Source organism: Dermacentor albipictus, chromosome 1 (assembly GCF_038994185.2).
Source record: "Dermacentor albipictus isolate Rhodes 1998 colony chromosome 1, USDA_Dalb.pri_finalv2, whole genome shotgun sequence".
In the NCBI taxonomy this organism is placed as follows: domain Eukaryota; kingdom Metazoa; phylum Arthropoda; class Arachnida; order Ixodida; family Ixodidae; genus Dermacentor; species Dermacentor albipictus.
Genome location: NC_091821.1, coordinates 499,673,459 through 499,693,394, shown reverse-complemented (window position 1 = coordinate 499,693,394; position 19,936 = coordinate 499,673,459). Strand labels below are relative to the sequence as shown.

Sequence of the window (19,936 nt, the reverse complement as noted above, 5' to 3'; positions counted from 1 at the left end):
TACAACTAATGTACTTGTTAACATGATTTACCTTGCAAGCAGTATTCCGTTTCACGCCTTCCTGCTTCCTCTGAACTGCTGCCCCTAACTTACCCAGCTTCATCGGAGCAAAAAAAACCACCCTCACACCATATTATAAAAACGCTGAAGGGTTCGGAACAGCCCAAAGAAAATGTCGCGGGTAAAAAGGTTGTTGTCATGCCTTATGAGCACGCTTTGTCACATCGTTTTAAGAGAGTAGGGGCCAAATATGGTGTGAGGGTGGTTTTTTCTGCTCCGATGAAGCTGGGTAAGTTAGGGGCAGCAGTTCAGAGGAAGCAGGAAGGCGTGAAACGGAATACTGCTTGCAAGGTAAATCATGTTAACAAGTACATTAGTTGTAAGAAGGGTGCTGTATACCAAATTCCTTTATCTTGTGGCCAAACTTACATAGGCCAGACAGGCCGTTGCATCAATATTAGACTAATGGAGCATGCCAATTCATTAAATAAAAAAGACACTAACCTAGCTAAACATTGCAGCATTTGTAAATGCGTACCTTTTTTGACGATACAAAATTGTTATTTTTTCATACTGACAAGACTACCAGAGAAGTCGCTGAAGCATTTCATATCACCAGAAAATCTAATAGTTGCGTTAGCAAAACATCTTTAATCTTGTCGGTGAAGGAAATGGCATTGCTGAAAAAAGGGTAGATTACTGGGCAGGTACAACGCTGCGAATGTTTGCTGTGCGGAGTTTGTATGTGATCATTGATGTATTGACCGGGCGCATGCGTGCCCAGTTTTGTACGTATAAATGTTCGATTTCCTGCTTCAAATAAATCAGTTGTAAGTTCAGCGCAGTGTTTGTCTCCTTCTCATTCTGGTCCCGTCGTTTATGCGCTGTTTGAATTTTTACTGTATACAGGTCAGATTAGAATTTTTCCTCTGATTTTACTATATCTTCGAGATTGCTGATGATATTATCCTTCTTATCTTTTAGTGCATACATCATGGTTTGTCCTATGCCAGGTTTCTCTTTTACTGATTTCAGGCTGCGTTCATTTTTTACGGCTTCTTCAGTCTTTCTCATGTTATAGTTTCGAATATCAGTTATTTCGCCTTGTTGATCAGTTTTGACAGTTCCGCGAATTGCGTAACGCTGTGCGGCCGCCAGTCCCATACAACCGCATAGAGCGCAGTACTCTGCGATTCTAGAGGTACTGCGCTCACCGCGAAAGGTGAGAAAAACACCCACATAAGCACAGCAGACAAGTGGCTACGTGAGGCGGTTCGACCGATAACTGTAGAAGCGTCATTTAAAACAAGTGATTGTTCTCCACTTCCGGCGTCGTTTTCTCTACTTCCTTTTTTAAATAAAAAGATGTTGATCCATAAATATTCTCATAAACAACGGTTGACCTTCTTATTATTCGCTTTTCCTTGCAGTTTGGTTGTTCCCTTGGCTCTCTCCCTTAGTAGATCGCTTAATTTCTCAACTCCTTGCGATTTTTGTTTCCAGTTGCCAATATTGCACGACAAGTGCTATACAATTAGGGAAAAACAGACGAGGTAACGGGTGACAGTCATCTTGCTTATGGGTTTAAGGGTTATTGCAGGGTTTCATGATGGACGCTCTTTCACATTATTTTATTTCCCACCTTATCTAAACTATATCACGTGTATATGGTTCCGGGCATCTGCTAGCGTCGCGGCGAGCCGTAACTCAAGGAAATAATGAAGCAAAGGGAAAAATTAAATGCAATTGGCATTTTCTCCGGCCGCAACTCGTTCCACGAGAGTACAGACCAGCTGAGTAACAGCCGCATCCCTTTCCTGACCAACCTAAACAAAGAAGGTTGAACTAACAAAAGCAACAGCTATGCGCATGGCGGTTGAATAGATGGCGACAACTGAACGCATCTCGACTTAATCGCGCGGGTGCGGAATCTATGGGAAAACTGTCCTTCGCATTACAAGAGATGCCGCTAACTACCGCCATGTAAAAGGAGTGAAAAAGGCAGCATAATGCTGACTGATGAATAGCTGCCAAGTCTCAACATTGATCTGGCGGCGCTTTAGGATTGTGTGAGGAGTGGTGGCTAGGGTGGGGAGGGGGGCCCCGGCCCCCCCGGGCCCCCCCCCCCCCTGGGTACGTGCCTGTGCCATAGCATGATCACTGCATTTGGCTCGTGTGGATTGTCTTCCAGAACACGTCTGTCGTGTTCTTTGTGCCAAGCCCGCTTCGGGCGCTAGTTGGTACGTGTCCAGAAAAGCTGGATATGAGGCCATTTGTCCAGTCACCCAAATGTGAGTGCTTGGCTTACTTATCCAAGAAAACGGCAATGTCAATGCCACAGTTCGGAGGTTATAAAAGCAGCTGTTAATAGTGTGGCACGTATGCCATGGCGAGTTGGGCGCAGCTACAACGTGCTCGCTGAAGAAGAAACTATTAGGCTGGTGCAAGCATTTGCGATTCATCGTCATCATCACCATTATCCTGTTTTATGTCCACTGCAGGACAAAGGCCTCTCCCTGCGATCTCCAATTACCCCTGTCCTGCGCCAACCGATTCCAACTAGCACCCGCGAATTTCCTAATTTCATCGCTACACCTAGTCTTCTGTCGTCCTCGATTGCGTTTCCCTTCTCTTGGTACCCATTCTGTAAGCCTAATGGTTCTACGGTTATCTAACCTGCGCATTACATGACCTGCCCAGCTCCATTATTTTCTCTTGATGTGAATTAGAATATCCTCTATCCCCGTTTGCTCTCTGATCCAAACCTCTCTCTTCCTATCTCTTAACGTTACGCCTGACATTCTTCGTTCCATCGCTTTTTGGGTGGTCCTTAATTAACTTGTTAGCAAGCTTCTTTGTCCGTCTTCAAGTCTATTTCGTTGAAGGTGGTCATCTTGTCCTTGGCACTGCACCGCGACCAACACTCCGAGTCGGCCGTGCTTGCAGCTGCGCGGTTGGTTAGTCCTCGCGCGGCCGAGTTGGCCGTCTCGTAGTGGTTCACGTTCCCGCGTTCCGACAACTCACTGTCCATGTGGGCTGGAAACCACTTGATCACCACAGCACTTTTGCGTCCGATGTCTTCGGCCTGAAAAAAAAAATGAAATGAAAAAAATTCGCAGGTGCTAGCTGGAAACGATTGGCGCAGGACAGGGGTAGTTTGACATCGCAGGGAAAGGCCTTCTTCCTGCAGCGGACATAAAATAGGCGATGATGATGAGTTTAATGATGTATTGCAAGCGTAGTTAATTGTGCAACAGTGTGGAAAACCCAATCGACATGGTGCTGAAAGCTGAAAAAAAATATTATAACGAAACGCAAGTCTTATCAGGAATTACGTTCTTTCATTATCAAAGGTGTCATCACGATCTTAAACAAATATGAGAAAAGCTGGCCTCATAAGCTGCAAAGGTGTCGGCGCTCGATGCTGCGTTCTTGTATCAAATCTTGGATACAAGTTGTAGGGGTTCCACTCTGCGTGCGGTTAGGGCTGAAGGCGAGCTCCGGATCTAGCCCCACGCAGTCGCTTTGTGTTACTCCCCAACCCGTAGCGCGGGAATCGCGGCTACGTCGGGTTCGAACGAATAAGGCAACCAGCGGAGTCAACTGTAAGAACGTTTATTGCTACCGGCAATAAAGAACACTGGCAGAGGGACGTCCTCTCAGTAATAGTAATAAATAGGCTGGCCCAAATAGGTGGTCACTCACGGGTTGCGGCAGGTACTCCAGTCCGGCAGGTTAGGGGTCCGGCCTCAGAGAGAGAGGGTCTCCCTCGGTCGCGCTGTTATGTACCTTTTTACCTGGGCGAGGGGAATGTCCTCCTCGCCCGTCAGCTACCTGGCCGCGAGTCGGGGAGGAAGGGCGCGTCGCGAGAGCGAGGGAGAATCGGGAGAGGGCATAGTGCGCCTCTCAAACACCTCCTAGAAGGTGTTGGCCTCTCCCGTGTCTATGCCGGCTCTCGACGAGACGGCGCGGGGGAAGATGGGCGCGTGTGCTCCCCACAAAGTTAAGACGTCACTGTATAATCTCAGACCGAGCATGAATGTATCGGTTATGCAACGCCGCCACGTGCAGTTACTCAAGAACAAGAACTGCAGAAACAGGTTCGGATGGACCGTTCCGGCTGTGGACGATGCTAATGAGCGCACGTAGACGTTCCGCTTCTGAAGCACGATTGCAGGAGCATGGAAACACGGTCTCGGAGATGGTGAGGCAAGCTGCCAAAATTCGAAGGCCATATTGAGAAACGTGCATCCGTCGACACATATGAAAAATTTGTATGTACGTGTACGGTTGGTCGCACACAATAATTCCCGGAAGGTCAAAAAAAAAAAAGAAACGCCTCTTGCTTCTGGATTGTTCTGTTATACAGGTGCTGCTGTGGAGAGATTGCGTATAGTAAAGCAATGAACGGGGCTAGTTGGTGGACGTTCATGATTCTATTGCGCTTAGCGTTATACTGATGGACGAACTAATGGACGAACATAAAGGAACAAAACGTGGACGCGCGTGGCGCAAACTACCGACTCGTTTAATACTGTTAGAAAACGTTCGCGTGTTCTTTAATACGTAGTAATAAAGGAGTCGGTAGTTTGCGCCACGTACGTCCGCGTTTTGTTCCTTTATGTTCGCCCATTAGTTCCGCCAATGTAACGCTAAGTGCAATAGAATCTTGAGAGGACACGGTAAAGAGTACCTCAGCTACTCTATTTCTCAATGTTATGCAGGAAAAAATAAAGGAATAAATGATAGTGCTAAAATAAACTGGTGAACAAAAATGAAGTGAAACTAATAAAGATAACATCATCGCAACGGAGAGTTCACTGACGTCTGTCCGTGCCGCTGCTCGAATAATATGTACACTTTGTGGTCCTTGTACGTTGGGGCTAGTCTTACGCGTACTGAATGGTTGGTAGGTCCCAGCAAGTTCTGTCACGTCACCATAGATATAAGTGAACAGCACTACTTATCATAAACGTTTTTCTAGCAATGTATCCACTAAAAAGTGTTAAAAAAGAATGAGCCATTCCACTCTTTGAAGGTGGGTGACTAGCGAAGCTGTTTAGCACACGACACAGAGGTGACGAGAGAATTTTGAACAAAGGCACGAACATACTTATTGTCCTTATCGCTGATCATCGTGACGATAGATACGCACACGCAGTGTCGTATCAGCTCTGTTACTAAATGCGCAAGCATTTATATGCCTACCCAACGAGAAATTTGTCCATCACGTAAGAAAACGAATGGCTCACACACCATTAAGAAATGGCTCATACCCCTGTAAGCAAGTAAAATAAGCTGCCTGATCAATATATGCAGAACGAGAACTCGGCTTTATTAGCAATAAAAACGATGGAGCAGTGACAGACCGCGCTGCTCAGCTCTGACCCGGGCATTCAAGCCCGGCTCGTATAGGTGGCCCAGGGCAACGCCAGGGCCAACTGACTGCCGCCTGACGAGGCTCCGGACTCAATAAATATTGAACGTCTCTCTCTTATCTACCTGAGAGTGTATTGCCCTGGAAAATGCCGTCTGTTGATAACTAATCTGATGAATATGCATATCCAAGTAATGGGACGTATACGCTTTTGCACTGAATGAAGCGATTTTGCATCAAATTCGTGAGCTTTTTTTCACACACAGATATGTTGACTGCCTCGAAAAATACACGGTACCCTATAGCTCATCACGGTAGCTCCAGTATGGCTTTAAGGCATCCGGGAGTTGCTGCTTGCTTTTGGGCCACTCTACTCGCGTAACGGCAGAGTTTGGTCATGAGGGTGTCCTTATCAGTCTCCGTTCTGATACTGAGCAGCTGTGGATCTGAAACAGGTAACGAAGAAATAACATTGACTTGAAAGTGCTCTGTTTCATCCACCAGCTCTGTTTTGCAAGGAAAGCGTGAAAGTGCGTCGGCCAAAGACAGTTCCTTTCCTGGTTTGTATATCACTCTGATAGGGAATCTGAAGCGTGAGGCGCATGCGTTGAAGGCGAAGAGGGCAATCGCAAAGTGGTTTCTTGAAAATCGATTCCAGTGGTTGGTGGTCCGATTCTACCGTGACTAGTGGTTGACCGAGTACGTAGTCCTTGAATTTCATGCAGCCATGAACTATGGCTAGGGTTACCTTTTCAATTTGTGCATACCGCTGTTGTGTGGCAGTTAAAGAGCGGGACGAATATGGGGTGGTCATCTTGCAAGATGACTGCTCCGACACCGTACTGGCTCACGTCCACGGACAGTCTCACTGGTGTTACGACACCCAACCGGTGCCACCAGTGTTACGACTTTGTGGTCCCGTAGCGCTCGTCACCCGTTTCGTGACAGAGCGTTGGTAGCGAAGACTCCGAGCCTGGCGTCGATGAGAATAACAAAAGGGACTTTATACATTATATACAGGTTGTACAGGACAAGATCGGATCGGCACTGGGGCCGAGAGCTCACACAAACGCGACTGTTCCCGCACGACGGCGTCCGGCGAAAACGCGTGACACATCTCACCCCAGTCGGGAGCGACACTGTCTCCCGGTGGGTCGGCGGATCCTGTTTTCGAGGCGGCCTCCTCGCCGCTTTATAATCCCCGAGAACCATTGTCACTCAAACGGCCCAATACAAAGTCAGCACACGACGGTCGTCCGAGGAGTCCAACCAGCGACCGCGCTGGCCACCCGGTTCAAAGTTCGCGCGCGCGGTGACCTCCAGGCAAAGGGAGGTGCGGCGCCGGGCTGTCTGGCACACGCCGACACGTCCAAACATGCGGCTCGCCGAGGCTTCTCCCGCAGGACCCCGCTGCCTGACGGCTCAGCATCTTGACTTGTGAAGGGAGAATTAGGGCGCTCGCAGGATAGATTCTGCATCTTGCAGATTCGGAATCCGGGCTTGTGGTGATGGCACAACAGCATCCCCGCCCTCAGATAAGGCGCCGGGAAGACGAGCTGCCTCCACGTGGCTCGGATGCCAGGCGCGCACGTTCGTCAGGCTCGTCCAAGTTCACGTCCAGTGTCGGGACGCCAGGTAACTTCACGTGCCCAGGTCCGACTCGCCAGGACAGGAGCTCTGCTCACCGCGTTGTCGCCAAGGCACCTCGACCAGCTCCGCTCGGGTCGTTCCTAAGACCTTGCTTCTCGCCACTGGTCCCGGTTGGTCGTTCTGCAGCTTGCAAAACCGACCGGCAAAAGGCAACACCCAACACGAACAAGTGCCCTCTGTCTCCCGTCAAACACCAGACAAGGCCATAATTCAAATCAACCTAACTAAATTGCTATCCCTCTTTTTGCTCCCGCTGCAACAAGAGGCAGGTGTACGATCTAGCACACAAGGCTCAAACAATCAGTTTTCAAATCAACAACACAACAAAATAGAAACAATTATTAATCATCAATAATAATTACAAATAGAATGGTCCCCTTGAAATCACTTGGACCGAAAACATACTTCTGAGGAAGCAAATGAGGTCATTCATTTTTCCCGGTGATATTTTCGCGGAATCCGAAGCTGCTTATATTTGCGACCCTGCTTATCCGTGTAGCGGCGGTACAATAAGCCAGATTCCTTGCCAAATGAAACCCTCTTTTTTTTCACTCCCCGTTTGACGCTCTTCCTCAGATCGGCTAATGAACAGCCTTCCTGTTGCTCGCGAATCAGACTTTCTCTTTCAACTGCAGCCTGCTCCTGCCGGCTGGCGGAAACCGGAGCGAGTGTGGAGCCCGCGTCGCCTAATTGCGGCGTCGAGTCTATATCGCGGCTAGCACTGCACGCGTCACTCCCACTCACTTCCAGGACCCACTCGTCTAGGCCAGCCTCCGAGCTCTGCCTCTCCCGTGACTGCTCGCCACTCAAGTTACCGTGATCGGTCCGTGTGCCGCACCGCCTTTCGCTCACCGACGCTAAGTCAAGTTCCCTCGACAGCGGGCGCGCTTTGGATCGCGTGGGGGCCATGTACGCCACGTCGGCAAAGAATGATTTGCCCTGATCCCTCAGCAGCTGCTCCGAGCTATTTGAGAAGAGGTAGGAAAATTGCTCCGGGAGGGTGGCTGACACAGCGGCTTCGGTGTTGAGTTTCCCAAACTCTCCTTCAATGATAACCGTTGCGATCGGTAAACAGACACTCTCCTTCTCGGCCACTTGCCGTATCCTAACGCACTCTCCAGTAAAATCACTCGAGGAGACGAAAGACGGGTGAACAACGTCCATAGTTGCTGCAGAGTCCCGCAGTGCTCGGCACTTCTTGCCGTTTACCTTAATTTCCTGCACATAGGGCTCCAATAGACGTATGTTTTTGTGAGTTTCCTGTATCGTTGCAAAAGCAATTCTCTCTGGGCAGCTTGCAGCGATGTGCCCTTGCCTTTTGCAATTGTAGCAGGTTAACGGTTTCCGTTTTTCGAAAGAACGCGTCGTATCGTTTCGCTGTTTCGGACCATCGTCATCATTTTGAGATGCATTCTGTCCTTCCCTTACAGTTTCTTTGGTAAGGGATTCGTCGTCCCGAAACTCGCGACGCGTGATTTGCTTCCGTTCGTCGGACTTCCCGGAAAACCAAGCTCTCCTATCAGCTTTTTCTACGCGCACTGCCTTGCTGTGCAAGCTGCGGCGTGTGTAATACCCTTCCGCTAACTCTGCTGCCTTGTTTAGCTTAACATCCTTTAGCCTATCTTGCAGCCAGAGCCGGACATCCTCATCAATGCAACGGTAGAACTGCTCCAACGCGATGCATTCGACAATTTTGTCGCGGTCGTCGTAAACCTCTTCGCCCTTCAGCCATTCCACCAGGTCGGCTTTTAGACGAAACGCGAAGTCAACATTCGACTCCTTACCCTTTTTTGCATACCGGAACCTCTGCCGGAAAGCTTCGGGCGACAATTTGTACTTCCGCAGTAGCGCTTCCTTCACATCACTGTAGCTCTCAAACGCCTCTTTCGATAAGCAAGTGATTACGTCTGATGCCTCCCCAGGAAGCAACGCTAACAGATTCTGTGCCCAAAGGGATCGCTCAATGCTATTCCGTTCACACACGTGCTCAAATTTCACGAGGTATTTGGCCATATCCTCTCCGACGACAAAGGGTGGAAGTTGATCGCGTATTCTTGGAACATTAGCAGTGAGACTAGGCGCCGGCGAGTTATTTCGGATCTCCAACTCTTTCATTTTAAGCTCGTGCTCACGTCGCTCCCTCTCTCTCCTTTCCTCCTTTTCCTCCTCGCGAAGTTCCTTTTCTCTCCTTTCCTGCTTTTCCTCCTCGCGGCGTTCCTTGTCTCTCCTTTCCTGCTTTTCCTCCTCGCGGCGTTCCTTTTCTCTCCTTTCCTGCTCGCAACGTTCATTCTCCTCCCTTTCCCGACGTTCATTGATATCCGCCCAGGCCTCTGCGGCTTCCTCAGCCGTTACGTCCCCAGTCCTCATGACCTCAAGGATCGCATTCTTTCTTTTGGTTGAGCCCAACTCAATGCCCAACTCCTCACAAATTTCGAGAAGTTCCTTCACCTTGTACTTCTCCATCGTTCACACTGTCCTCCTGCTGTTTACCCTTTTTGAATATACCTGCCGTACGCTACTATAACACTACTAGTAAGACATATGCAAGTATTTCACACACTGCCCTGTTTACCCCCTCAGCATCCCCTGGTTTTCAAAACACTCTTACTAGGCTTGAAACACACAAGGTTATCACAATGCAACACCAAATCCTTCCCTAAGCTACTATAACCTGTGTCAGAGAAAGTCTGGTGCTTGAGGTAAACTTCAGGCACTCACCGCGCCGAGGTAGCTGATGCCGGTCAATCCCGTAGCTGCCATCCAGTGTTACGACACCCAACCGGTGCCACCAGTGTTACGACTTTGTGGTCCCGTAGCGCTCGTCACCCGTTTCGTGACAGAGCGTTGGTAGCGAAGACTCCGAGCCTGGCGTCGATGAGAATAACAAAAGGGACTTTATACATTATATACAGGTTGTACAGGACAAGATCGGATCGGCACTGGGGCCGAGAGCTCACACAAACGCGACTGTTCCCGCACGACGGCGTCCGGCGAAAACGCGTGACACATCTCACCCCAGTCGGGAGCGACACTGTCTCCCGGTGGGTCGGCGGATCCTGTTTTCGAGGCGGCCTCCTCGCCGCTTTATAATCCCCGAGAACCATTGTCACTCAAACGGCCCAATACAAAGTCAGCACACGACGGTCGTCCGAGGAGTCCAACCAGCGACCGCGCTGGCCACCCGGTTCAAAGTTCGCGCGCGCGGTGACCTCCAGGCAAAGGGAGGTGCGGCGCCGGGCTGTCTGGCACACGCCGACACGTCCAAACATGCGGCTCGCCGAGGCTTCTTCCGCAGGACCCCGCTGCCTGACGGCTCAGCATCTTGACTTGTGAAGGGAGAATTAGGGCGCTCGCAGGATAGATTCTGCATCTTGCAGATTCGGAATCCGGGCTTGTGGTGATGGCACAACATTGGCTTAGACTGGTCAAAGTATGCTAGGACTGGTGCTGTGGCAAGACTAGCTCGTAACTTGTGGAAACTGTTTTCCTGCACTTCTGTCCACGTCCAAGCGACGTCCTTCTTAAGTAGCTCCCGAATAGGTGCAGATGCGACTGACAGGTTTGGGATGAACCGAGACACAAAGTTTATCATTCCAAGGAATACTTGAAGCTCCTTACGATTCTTCGGCGGTGGAACTTTCATGATGTCGTGAACTCTGTCTGGGTCCAGCGACAGTCCTTCAGCGGTGAGGAGGTGGCCCATGTAACGTACACTGGCCTGCAAGAATTGGCACTTCTTTTTATTGAGCTTTAGATTACGTTCCCTACAGCGTTCAAGCAAGGCGGTGAGGTTCGTGTCGTGCTCCTGCCTTGTCTTTCCCCAGACCAATATATCGTCCATTACGACAGCTACGCCAGCCAAGCTTCCGACGACCTCGTGCATGGCGCGTTGAAAAACCTCTGGTGCTGATGTGATGCGAAATGGCATGCGCAGAAATCTGTACCTTCCGAACGGCGTGCTCATGGTGCAAACGCGCAAACTTTCTTCGTCGAGGGTTATTTGCCAGAACCCTGACGCGGCATCGAGGGTAGAAAAATATTTGGCTCCTTGCAGCCGCGGCAGTACGTCTTCCAATGTAGGCAATGGTAATGCTCCCGCAAAATCGCCTTGTTTAAGTCGGAAGGATCCAAACATATGCGTATCTTATCCTTTTTCAGTACTACGACCATATACACTCTCAGAAAAATTTACACCCTTTGGGGCTTATCTTGTCCCACAACAATAATCGTCATCCGTCTTGCCCGCGTTCCCTTTCATTAACGCTGCGAGCCCGGTACTTCCCAGTCACGAACGGCATGCGCGTTATCAGTGTGACGCAGCATTCTCGACAGGAAAGTAGCGAGCGCCGAGTTTTCAGGAAAGGAAACGCAAGCAAGGCGGATTACGATTATTGTTGTGGGACAAATTTACACCCCAAAGGGTGCAACAGTTTTAAGAGTGTAGCTAGACCAAGAGCAAGGCTCTGTCATCTTTTCAATGACGCCATCGCGTTCCATCTCGTCGAGCTTCGCTTTCACGGGCTCTTGGAGGGCGACGAGAATTCTCCTCGCTGGTTTTATGGTTGGTCGTACATCGGGCTTCAGCTGCAGGCGATGCCCTCAAGTTGTCCTAGACCCTGGAAGACGTCTTCAAAGCCAGATATGAGGATCTCGGATACTTCGTTGACGGCATCTATGCGTTTTATCAGGCCCAGCTTCTCAGCGACGTGTCCGCTTAATGTAACTGGTACATCTTGGACAACAGCATAAACGTAACCTCGGTGCTTCGAGTCTTATTAGACGCGAGCAGGTTTATCTTTCCGATTGCTTGTTCTGTGTGGCCGAAAAACGTACGCGAGGTTGCGTAACAGTTCTGCGCAGGTGCCGCGGACAACTTTCGAAAGACCGTTTCTGGCATAACATAACAGTTCGCCCCTGTGTCTATCTTACATTTGGTCATGATACCAGCCACATTTAACACTGACACCCAGTGCTCGTCACTCGTGACCGCTTGAACTTCCAACGCTTGAAGGAAGCATGTCTCGTCGCCAACCCCATCTTCGTCACTAGTCATTTCCACCTGTCGCACGTGCCTTCTTTCTGGCCGTGTTTTCGAGCTTTGTGTGCGGCATACACTAGCAAAATGGTTTCGGCCATTACAATTTTTGCAATACCTGCCTATTGCTGGGCATCTTGCCGCTTTTTGATGTTGTAAGCTACATTTTGGGCAGGTGGCAGTGTTTGCTTTTACAGCGTCAATGTTGATTTCCGATTCCAAAGAAGTGCTGCCGCCCTGGCTGCCTTGGATTTCCGCGACCTGTTCTTTGCTCTGTTCTTTAGCACGGCAAATCTCAACCATTCTTGCGTAGTTCGGATTTTCAGAAATAAGTCTCTGCTGCAGTTCTTTGTCTCTTATTCCAAGGATTATTCTACTGCGTAAAAGTTTATCTTCAATCTCGCCAAATTCACAGTGCGCAGCTAGAGTCTTCAGTTCTGTGAGCCATTCGTTAAATGACTCGCCCTCGCGCTGGTTCCTGGAACCAAACCGAAACTTGTAGTAGGTGAGATTTGTCACTGGTCTGTAATGTTCTTCGAACTTCTGCATTAATACTTTCCGATCATTCTTCTGCTCCTCGTTTTCAAACTTGAATGTGCGGAAAACACGCCTTGCATCTTCACCGATAGTCATTAAAAATGTAGCGGTCTGAACATCCTGGGGCTGTAGACTCAGCCTTGTCGCTGTTGCAAAAAGTTCGAACTCACTTTTCCAGATGTTCCAGTTGTGGAAAATGTCGCCAGTAACGTCGAGCGGCTTGGGCGGTGGTAGCGGAGTCGAAGTCATCGTTGTGGATTGGGATTCTCGTTCCGGATGAGCCCTTGTCTCGTTCATGGGAATTAATACTGCTGCTACGCTGGGATCCTATGGCAAAACTTGACGCACGGGCAGGAACTAACTGCCGTGCCCACTTCTGACACCATGTAAGCCAGATGAGTAGCAGGTAACAAAAAGCACTTTATTCCGAAACGCAGCCGGGTATATAAGGAGCGCTGCGATAAGTAGTGGGCGTGTTGCACATGCGCAGTGGTTAACTTCCAGGCACGATATTGCGCTCCAGTACAGTAACCACAATGCAAGTGTAGTCGGCATACATAAGGACTTCAACGCAGCGTGCTCTTCGGCAGAGCGCACCAAACGCGGCCTCCACATGTGACTGCCGGGCCTGAACTGAAAGGAAACGGCGGGTGCCCCGATGCGAGCGAACACGTGATCGCACCCTTTCCTTTCTCCGGAGGGAGGGGACGCCTGTGATTTATTCGCGCCTTGCGCTCCATCTACTTCATGCATATAAAACCCCGCTTTAAAGGGCGCATGTGATAAGCGGGCACTGGCTGAATCGGTTAAGGCTCATTCCCACTAGGCCAATACGACACCGATTTGGGTCTGCCGACTGTCGGCGACAGCATTTTCCCTTCGTGTCAGCGTTTTTTCCCTCGAACATCTGCCGCGGTCGGCGGTGAGTTCGGCGTCGGTACAGTTGACAGAGGCGCCAACACGAAGGAAAAAAATGCTGTCGCCGACAGTCGGCAGACCGAAATCGGCGTCTTGTTGGCCTAGTGGGAATGGGCCTCTAGCGTGGTATTCTCGTGGTGTTCGAATCCGCAGCTCGACAAGAAAATTTAATCTTTCGCGCGGCTTGAGTTTTTCTTCGTACGGGAATGCCAACACTGATGCCGACACGAGTGAGGCAATACAAGCTTCGCTCGAAAAAAGAAATACAGTGCGCTTCCTCTCTTTATCCTCTGTTTCCCTATTAGCCCCGAGAACGAACGCGAGCGGCGCTGCGAGCGCCGCTCGCGTGACGTCAGGGCACGGACTCGCGCCTGTCGTCTGCTACAGTTCGTGCGTTGTACGGGCGCTTTCTGCGGTGTTTTCGTTTGTTCGCCCTCGTTCTCTCTGCTTGTATACTTATGGTGGTCGTCTCAAGTATATTTTTATGACGTCTTCCTTTGCGAACATTTATTCAAAGAGCTAATTTCTTAGACAACAATGCAGCTCTCGAAGGCAACGCTACAGTGCCAGCCGAAGCGACGCAGACCAGCCCATTGCGGGTTTTTCATACGCGGATAGACAATCGCAGAAGCATAGCCTATAGGAATCCAGTTATGATACCATACCTGCTGCGGTGCAACAAGTATGTCACAAAGCTGGCTATATATGACTTCTACAGCAGTCACGTTGATTTTATTCCGCTAAAACAGGTTTGCTCACGACGAGTAGTTCATGGTATAATATCGAATTTTTGCATTTCCTCACAGAAACGCTCGGCAGTAGCACGGTGACTTAACTAATATTGGAGCTTAGACTCTACACGCCTCACTTGCTTCTTTAACTGCTTGTCAACATTAGGAGGTTCTTCACGTGTTTATTTTTTTTAAGCGGCGGTAATTTGAAATAAAGTTAATGAAGGCTTACAGCTATTTACAGAGTACAAATAGGAATGTACCAATATATATTCCCCTTTCCGTGCTACACGTTCAACTCACCCCTTTAGAGCGCGTTTGTTAATGATTAATAATGCATGTTATGTTCCTCTTTTTTTGTCTATGTTACCAAGTGTATATCATTTATTTATTTAAATGCCGCAGTGTGTTTTGCATTATTATCGTGGAAATATTTCACTGTGCTTTCATATATTGTATAACTGCAATGTTTTAAGGCCACTATATAAATGTAATTTATATGGCGCTTGATGTGTTACCCCATGCAGCCATATTGTACCTAAGAGGGTGAGATTACCTCAAGCCGCGTCTGTGCAGCTTTTTTTCCCTCATCCACCTCCATTTACCACTCCTCTGTACATGTGTGTGTGTAAATGGAAAGTAATAAATCAAATCAAATCAAACTCACTTGAGAAATTTACTGGTGCTTGTTGCTTGAGGAATATACATGACGAATCTGTTTGGCAAACTGACACAGGCTGCTCGGCCCAATTTTTTTAGTGAAGTATGCCTGCTGGACCGCATAGCTGCAGCCAGAAAGCAGTCGAAGCGTCAATGACTAGTAGTATGGGACATATTGAAGATATCGAAATTCCCCCTGTGGAGGGTCAGAAATCAAGTGAAAGTATATGCAAGGCTTGTGGTGCATTCTTTATGAATGTTTGCGATTGGATTGGAGCAAACTTAAATTATAGCCTGCAAGGTTCTCTTTTATGTACCGACGAAGCGAATAGTTATCCGTTTGTATAATTAAATAACGCTGGATCGAGACATGGTGAGTCAAAAGGTGCTTGAATTTTCCTTTTGTAGGCAATCTAAGCTGCGTAGTAGTAGCTCGAGAATACTTTAGCCATTCCAGCTGGCGCTGTAAAAAAATGCTTTATGGTTTTAATTCGAAGTTTAAGTGAACTGATGGGTTTCGCGAACATAGCGTACCTCGCCATACGGACAGTCGATTGCTACCGTTACGTGATCAGGGGCGTGCCATATTGTCGATAAAGGCTACTGAGGGCCACTATGATACATTTCATCACTTTCAATTGAGTGGCTGTCGATCTAAACAACGAAACTTTTCTCTCAGGTGATTGCTACTATGGTGTTTGTGAATTAACTATGCAAATACTCTACATGACACGCCGTCGTGTTAGCAGCCATGAGCAATTCGTTTTTTGGAGGCCTGTTTCAGAGGGGGATGAAAGTAGCAGCAAACATTTTCATAAGAAATGCGCGCCTAACTATTTTTTTACGCATTAATGAATGGCCATATTTGAATAGAACAACACACCAGAGTAATAGGAATCATGATGACAGCTTCGCTGGGCAGTGTCTTTCTAACATCGGATAACATGTTGACGCCAATTACCAAATTTTTCTTCCACGTAAAATGCAATACCTCTCATAGCTAAATACTAAAGGAATGTTAAGTGTTTAGCGAAGCATCATACACAACTTCGCGCGTTGAATTTGCAGATATTCTTTTTTTAGTCAAAATTTACCGATAGACACGGCGCATATATGCATTGCAAAAACTTGTAGACCCCTTTAACGCTACTTAGCTTGCGATATCCAAGTCGCAAAGTTTCTCGACTCACACGCTTTTGAAGAAGAAACTGTGGTTAAGGTATTGCAGCTGAAAGAAGCCGACTTATTCTTCAATACGTACGGCTCGAGCCACCTATACCCCTAGCATACACGAAGGGAACCAGCGCGCGCGGCAGCCGAGCGAGCCGGAGCGAGCGGCGTCCTGGCCGTGACGTCACTCGCGAGAGGGCGCCATTCCTGTTTCTCGGGGCTAATTCACTCAATTCGTCTTCCTGGATGTTGTTATCGCCTGTCGCGCCGAATGAACCACGATGGCGTGAAGGGCGGCGCCACAGGCGATAAGAAGATAGCAGAACCCGCGGAGACGAACTGTTGCGAAACGAAAGTCCCACGGCAAGGTCGGCGAAGCAGAAAGGAATGAATGGCGCACGATTGAGCAACACCACCGGAGAGATACGCGGCGCGTTTTGCTGCGCGCCAACCCGAGCGCCCTTGCCAGTAGGGAAAGGGTGCGCGGCTGCAAAGAGAGCTGCGGGTGCAGGTCATTATTTATCGAGCTGGCAAACGCTCACGCAAAGAAGGTACAGATCACTTCAACCGGGGAGGCGGCAGGGTCATTGCGTGGTAGATCCGACCGCAGAACATAAGCCGACGTTCGCAGCAAACCCGTCGATATGCACTTCCAGAGCTTTCTCCTCTTCTACGACTGGCTGTTTCTAATAATCGCTCTTGGAGTTGCGCTGTACCTGTAAGTAGGCAACTTTCTTAACTCGGAGGTGCTTTTGGCTTTAGCTGCTTTGTATCAAAATATGCAACTGTACTTATGCGATGGCTGCCGGATATCTTAATCAGTCAGAAACATTTAAAGTGTCCTGGCGTACTTTTTAAGCCACACTGTAAAATCTATATGCGAAAGAACAAAGGGAAAACGAAAAAATTATATTTTCACGACAGACAATCTTGTTCAATAGTAGAAACATGAATTATTTCATTAAAAATGACTTGTTTTTGTTTATTGGTAAAGGCAAAATTTTTCGTGATCTTCACAGAAATTTGTCCCCACAGAGTCAAGTGAAAAATTCGTCATCACTACTGTAAGCGAAATGAGATTGGTCCGACTGTTTATTGTCCTTATTTAACATTTTCCTGCAGTTTCACGGGCCACGCATGCGCAGGCAGATAGATCTCGTATGCGCAAGCCGGTGGGTATTACTTTCCGCGTACGATACAGCTAAAATCGGAGCGAGTTAATTCCGCTCAGAGCATGGTTATGGAAATGGTTGTAGTGGATACTTGGATGTGTAGCGCAGTGCCGGGTGTGTTGGCGCCAGATATCTTGTCAGGTGGTCGCTACTCATATGTTCCTAGTAGCGGGCTTATCTGCATAACTTGTTACAACCACATCCCAACATTTGACTCTCGTATTCCATGAAAGCGGCATTCACGTAAGGAGTAAAAGTTACTCCCTTAATGGGATAGGCTATCTAGCATTTTTTTTTATATAGAATTACAGAAGTGCAATGAACTGGCTAGTTTGGTGAAATCACAGAAAAACACTCTAACGGAAGGGAACAGAAACGCTATGTTAGAAAATTGCCATGCTTTCTTTCTTTCTCTCAAAAAAAAAAAAAATCGCTGAGCATACCCACTTCTTTGGCGCTAAAGAAATGTAGATATGCATGCGATTATGAGTTATTCGCGGTTACATTTCTTCCAGTTGCGTCTGTCAACAAGTTCGATTACACGCCCATTGACTCTCCATTTCTCGCAATTCACTTATTTTCTTTATGCCACTGCCTTTAGAACTTAGTAGGAACAGTGCGTATAATATAGTTGTTGGTACTTTAAAAAACTTGGAGGACGCTTAAGCTTGGCCTTTAAGGGTGGAACGCGATAGCATTCAAGGATACCGGAGGGCTTCTCACGCTTCCCGGCCACTGCAGCTTGCGTAGCCGCAACGTTTACCGGGAAACGCTGGCGGCGAACGCTGTGCAGGGAGGCGAGCTTTCTGGTAGAATATCGCGTGGACCGATCCCGGAGGTTGTGCACAGCCGCGACAAAAAAATGCATTTTCGGCTTTCTGTTATTTGTTTCGCACTTTTATTATTGAGGTCTTGTTTAACATAAAAGGCATGCGCTGTTGGTGTTCTCACTTTCACTTTATTACCTTAAAAGCCTCGAGGATTAAGGGTATTATACATAAGCGGTGGGTAAAAAATATAAAGAAATGCAATGCACGAGGAAACGACGTGTAAGTACACGTTTGCTCGCTGTTAAATACGGCAGTTATACACTACAGAAATATGGATGGACCGGTGATTGTGGCGATGTCCTGTGGAAGGCCCTTCGAGTCCGAGGCTGAGCGTGTAAAGAATGACGAGCCAGAAGTGGTAGTGTGCGCACGTAGTCGGGCGTCTGGGAGGGGACGACCGATGCGAAGCGAGATGCGTGCCGGAAGAATGATGCACGGTGGATGATGACGTGAGCTGTAAAAAAAAGCCTATGAAATAAGTACATGCTAGCGATACGACGCGGTTACAAGGCAGGATTGTTAGGCCGGATTCTGCTTTTAACGTTGGTACACTGGCATTATATGAATAAGACGAACGAATGAATTTGGTGGCATGTTATTGTACTGATTCTAGGCAGTTAAATATTTTTGGTTAGGGCTCGAGATGGCAGATGGATATTCCAGTTTAGAGCGTACGAGTGATTTATAGGCAAGCAATTTTAGGTTTGGTGGCGTGTCACGTAGATGGCGTTTTAAGAATCCAAGGCTTCTGTTAGCAGATGGTATGACATTAGTGACTTGCGCTTTCTTGGCTAGACCATTGGACAACGTTACGCCGAAATATTTATAAGATTGTATTAATTCTATCCCGAGGGAACGGGAGACGATTATGTTTTCCATTAAATGACACGAGTTTGCCTTTATCGGGGTTTAGTTCCACGAGCCGTTGGTTACATCAGTCTCGGACGAAATTTTAGTCACTTTGGAGAGTTAGTTTATCAGAGGCGTTAGTGACTGTGCGATAGATGTCGCAGTCATTGGCAAAGATACGGATGTCATAGGAGACATGCCTTGGTAGGTCGTAAATATATATTAAGAACAGAAGGGGGCCAAGGACTAACCCTTGAGGGACGCCTGATGTTACTGGAAGAGAACTAGAGGCTTGATTATTAACGTGAACAAATTTGGTACGGTTAGCCAGGAATTCCTTTAGCTACTGCAACATGTTAGGATGTAAGTTTAACCAAGAAAGCTTTAGTAGCAAGCGCTTGTGAGGAACCTTGTCGAAGGCTTTCGCGAAATCCTGAAAGATTACTTCAGTTAGAAGGTTAAAATCAAGGCTCACATGGAAGTCATGGACGAAAATCGCTAATTGTGTTTCACAGGATAGGTTCTTACGAAATCCAAGTTGAGAAGGATAAAAGAAATTAGTCAAGAAAATTCATTACGTGAGAATATATAACATTTTTCATGATCTTGCATGGCACACTTGTTAAATACATGGGGCAGTAATTAAGGAGTGATTTTTTCTTACCTGATTTGAAGACCGGAACGACCTTCCAAACCTTCAAATCGCTGGGTATGTTACCCGTGGAAAGAGATTGTGTGAACAGCAATAATAGATACACTGATGAATCATGGCGAGCATTTTTAACAGTTTGCTGGAGTCTTTACCTACAGAAGACGACACCTTGACATTTCTATGATAAAGGTAATGCCATGCGCAGAAAATGTGACTGTTTGCAAAAACGATCTCGGTTGGCCAGTTGGCACAAATGCTGGTATATCAGTTTTGTTTGCGACGACGAATGAGAATGCAGTGTTAAATATATTTGCACATTCAATGTCGCTTGCTTCTTCTCCAATCGAGCAGGTAA

The 19,936-nt window shown here is 47.9% G+C and overlaps 1 protein-coding gene across 1 annotated transcript in view; it reads left to right on the top strand.

Annotated features, from left to right (window-relative positions):
- The first annotated feature begins 16,556 nt into the window (after positions 1-16,556).
- LOC135920356 (cytochrome P450 3A24-like) overlaps positions 16,557-19,936 on the top strand; it is a 99,162-nt gene continuing 95,782 nt past the window's right edge. The window contains exon 1 of the mRNA XM_065454603.1: positions 16,557-16,796. Coding sequence (XP_065310675.1) covers positions 16,723-16,796 — 74 coding nt within the window. The 5' untranslated portion in view covers positions 16,557-16,722. The remainder of the gene's footprint in view (positions 16,797-19,936) is intronic.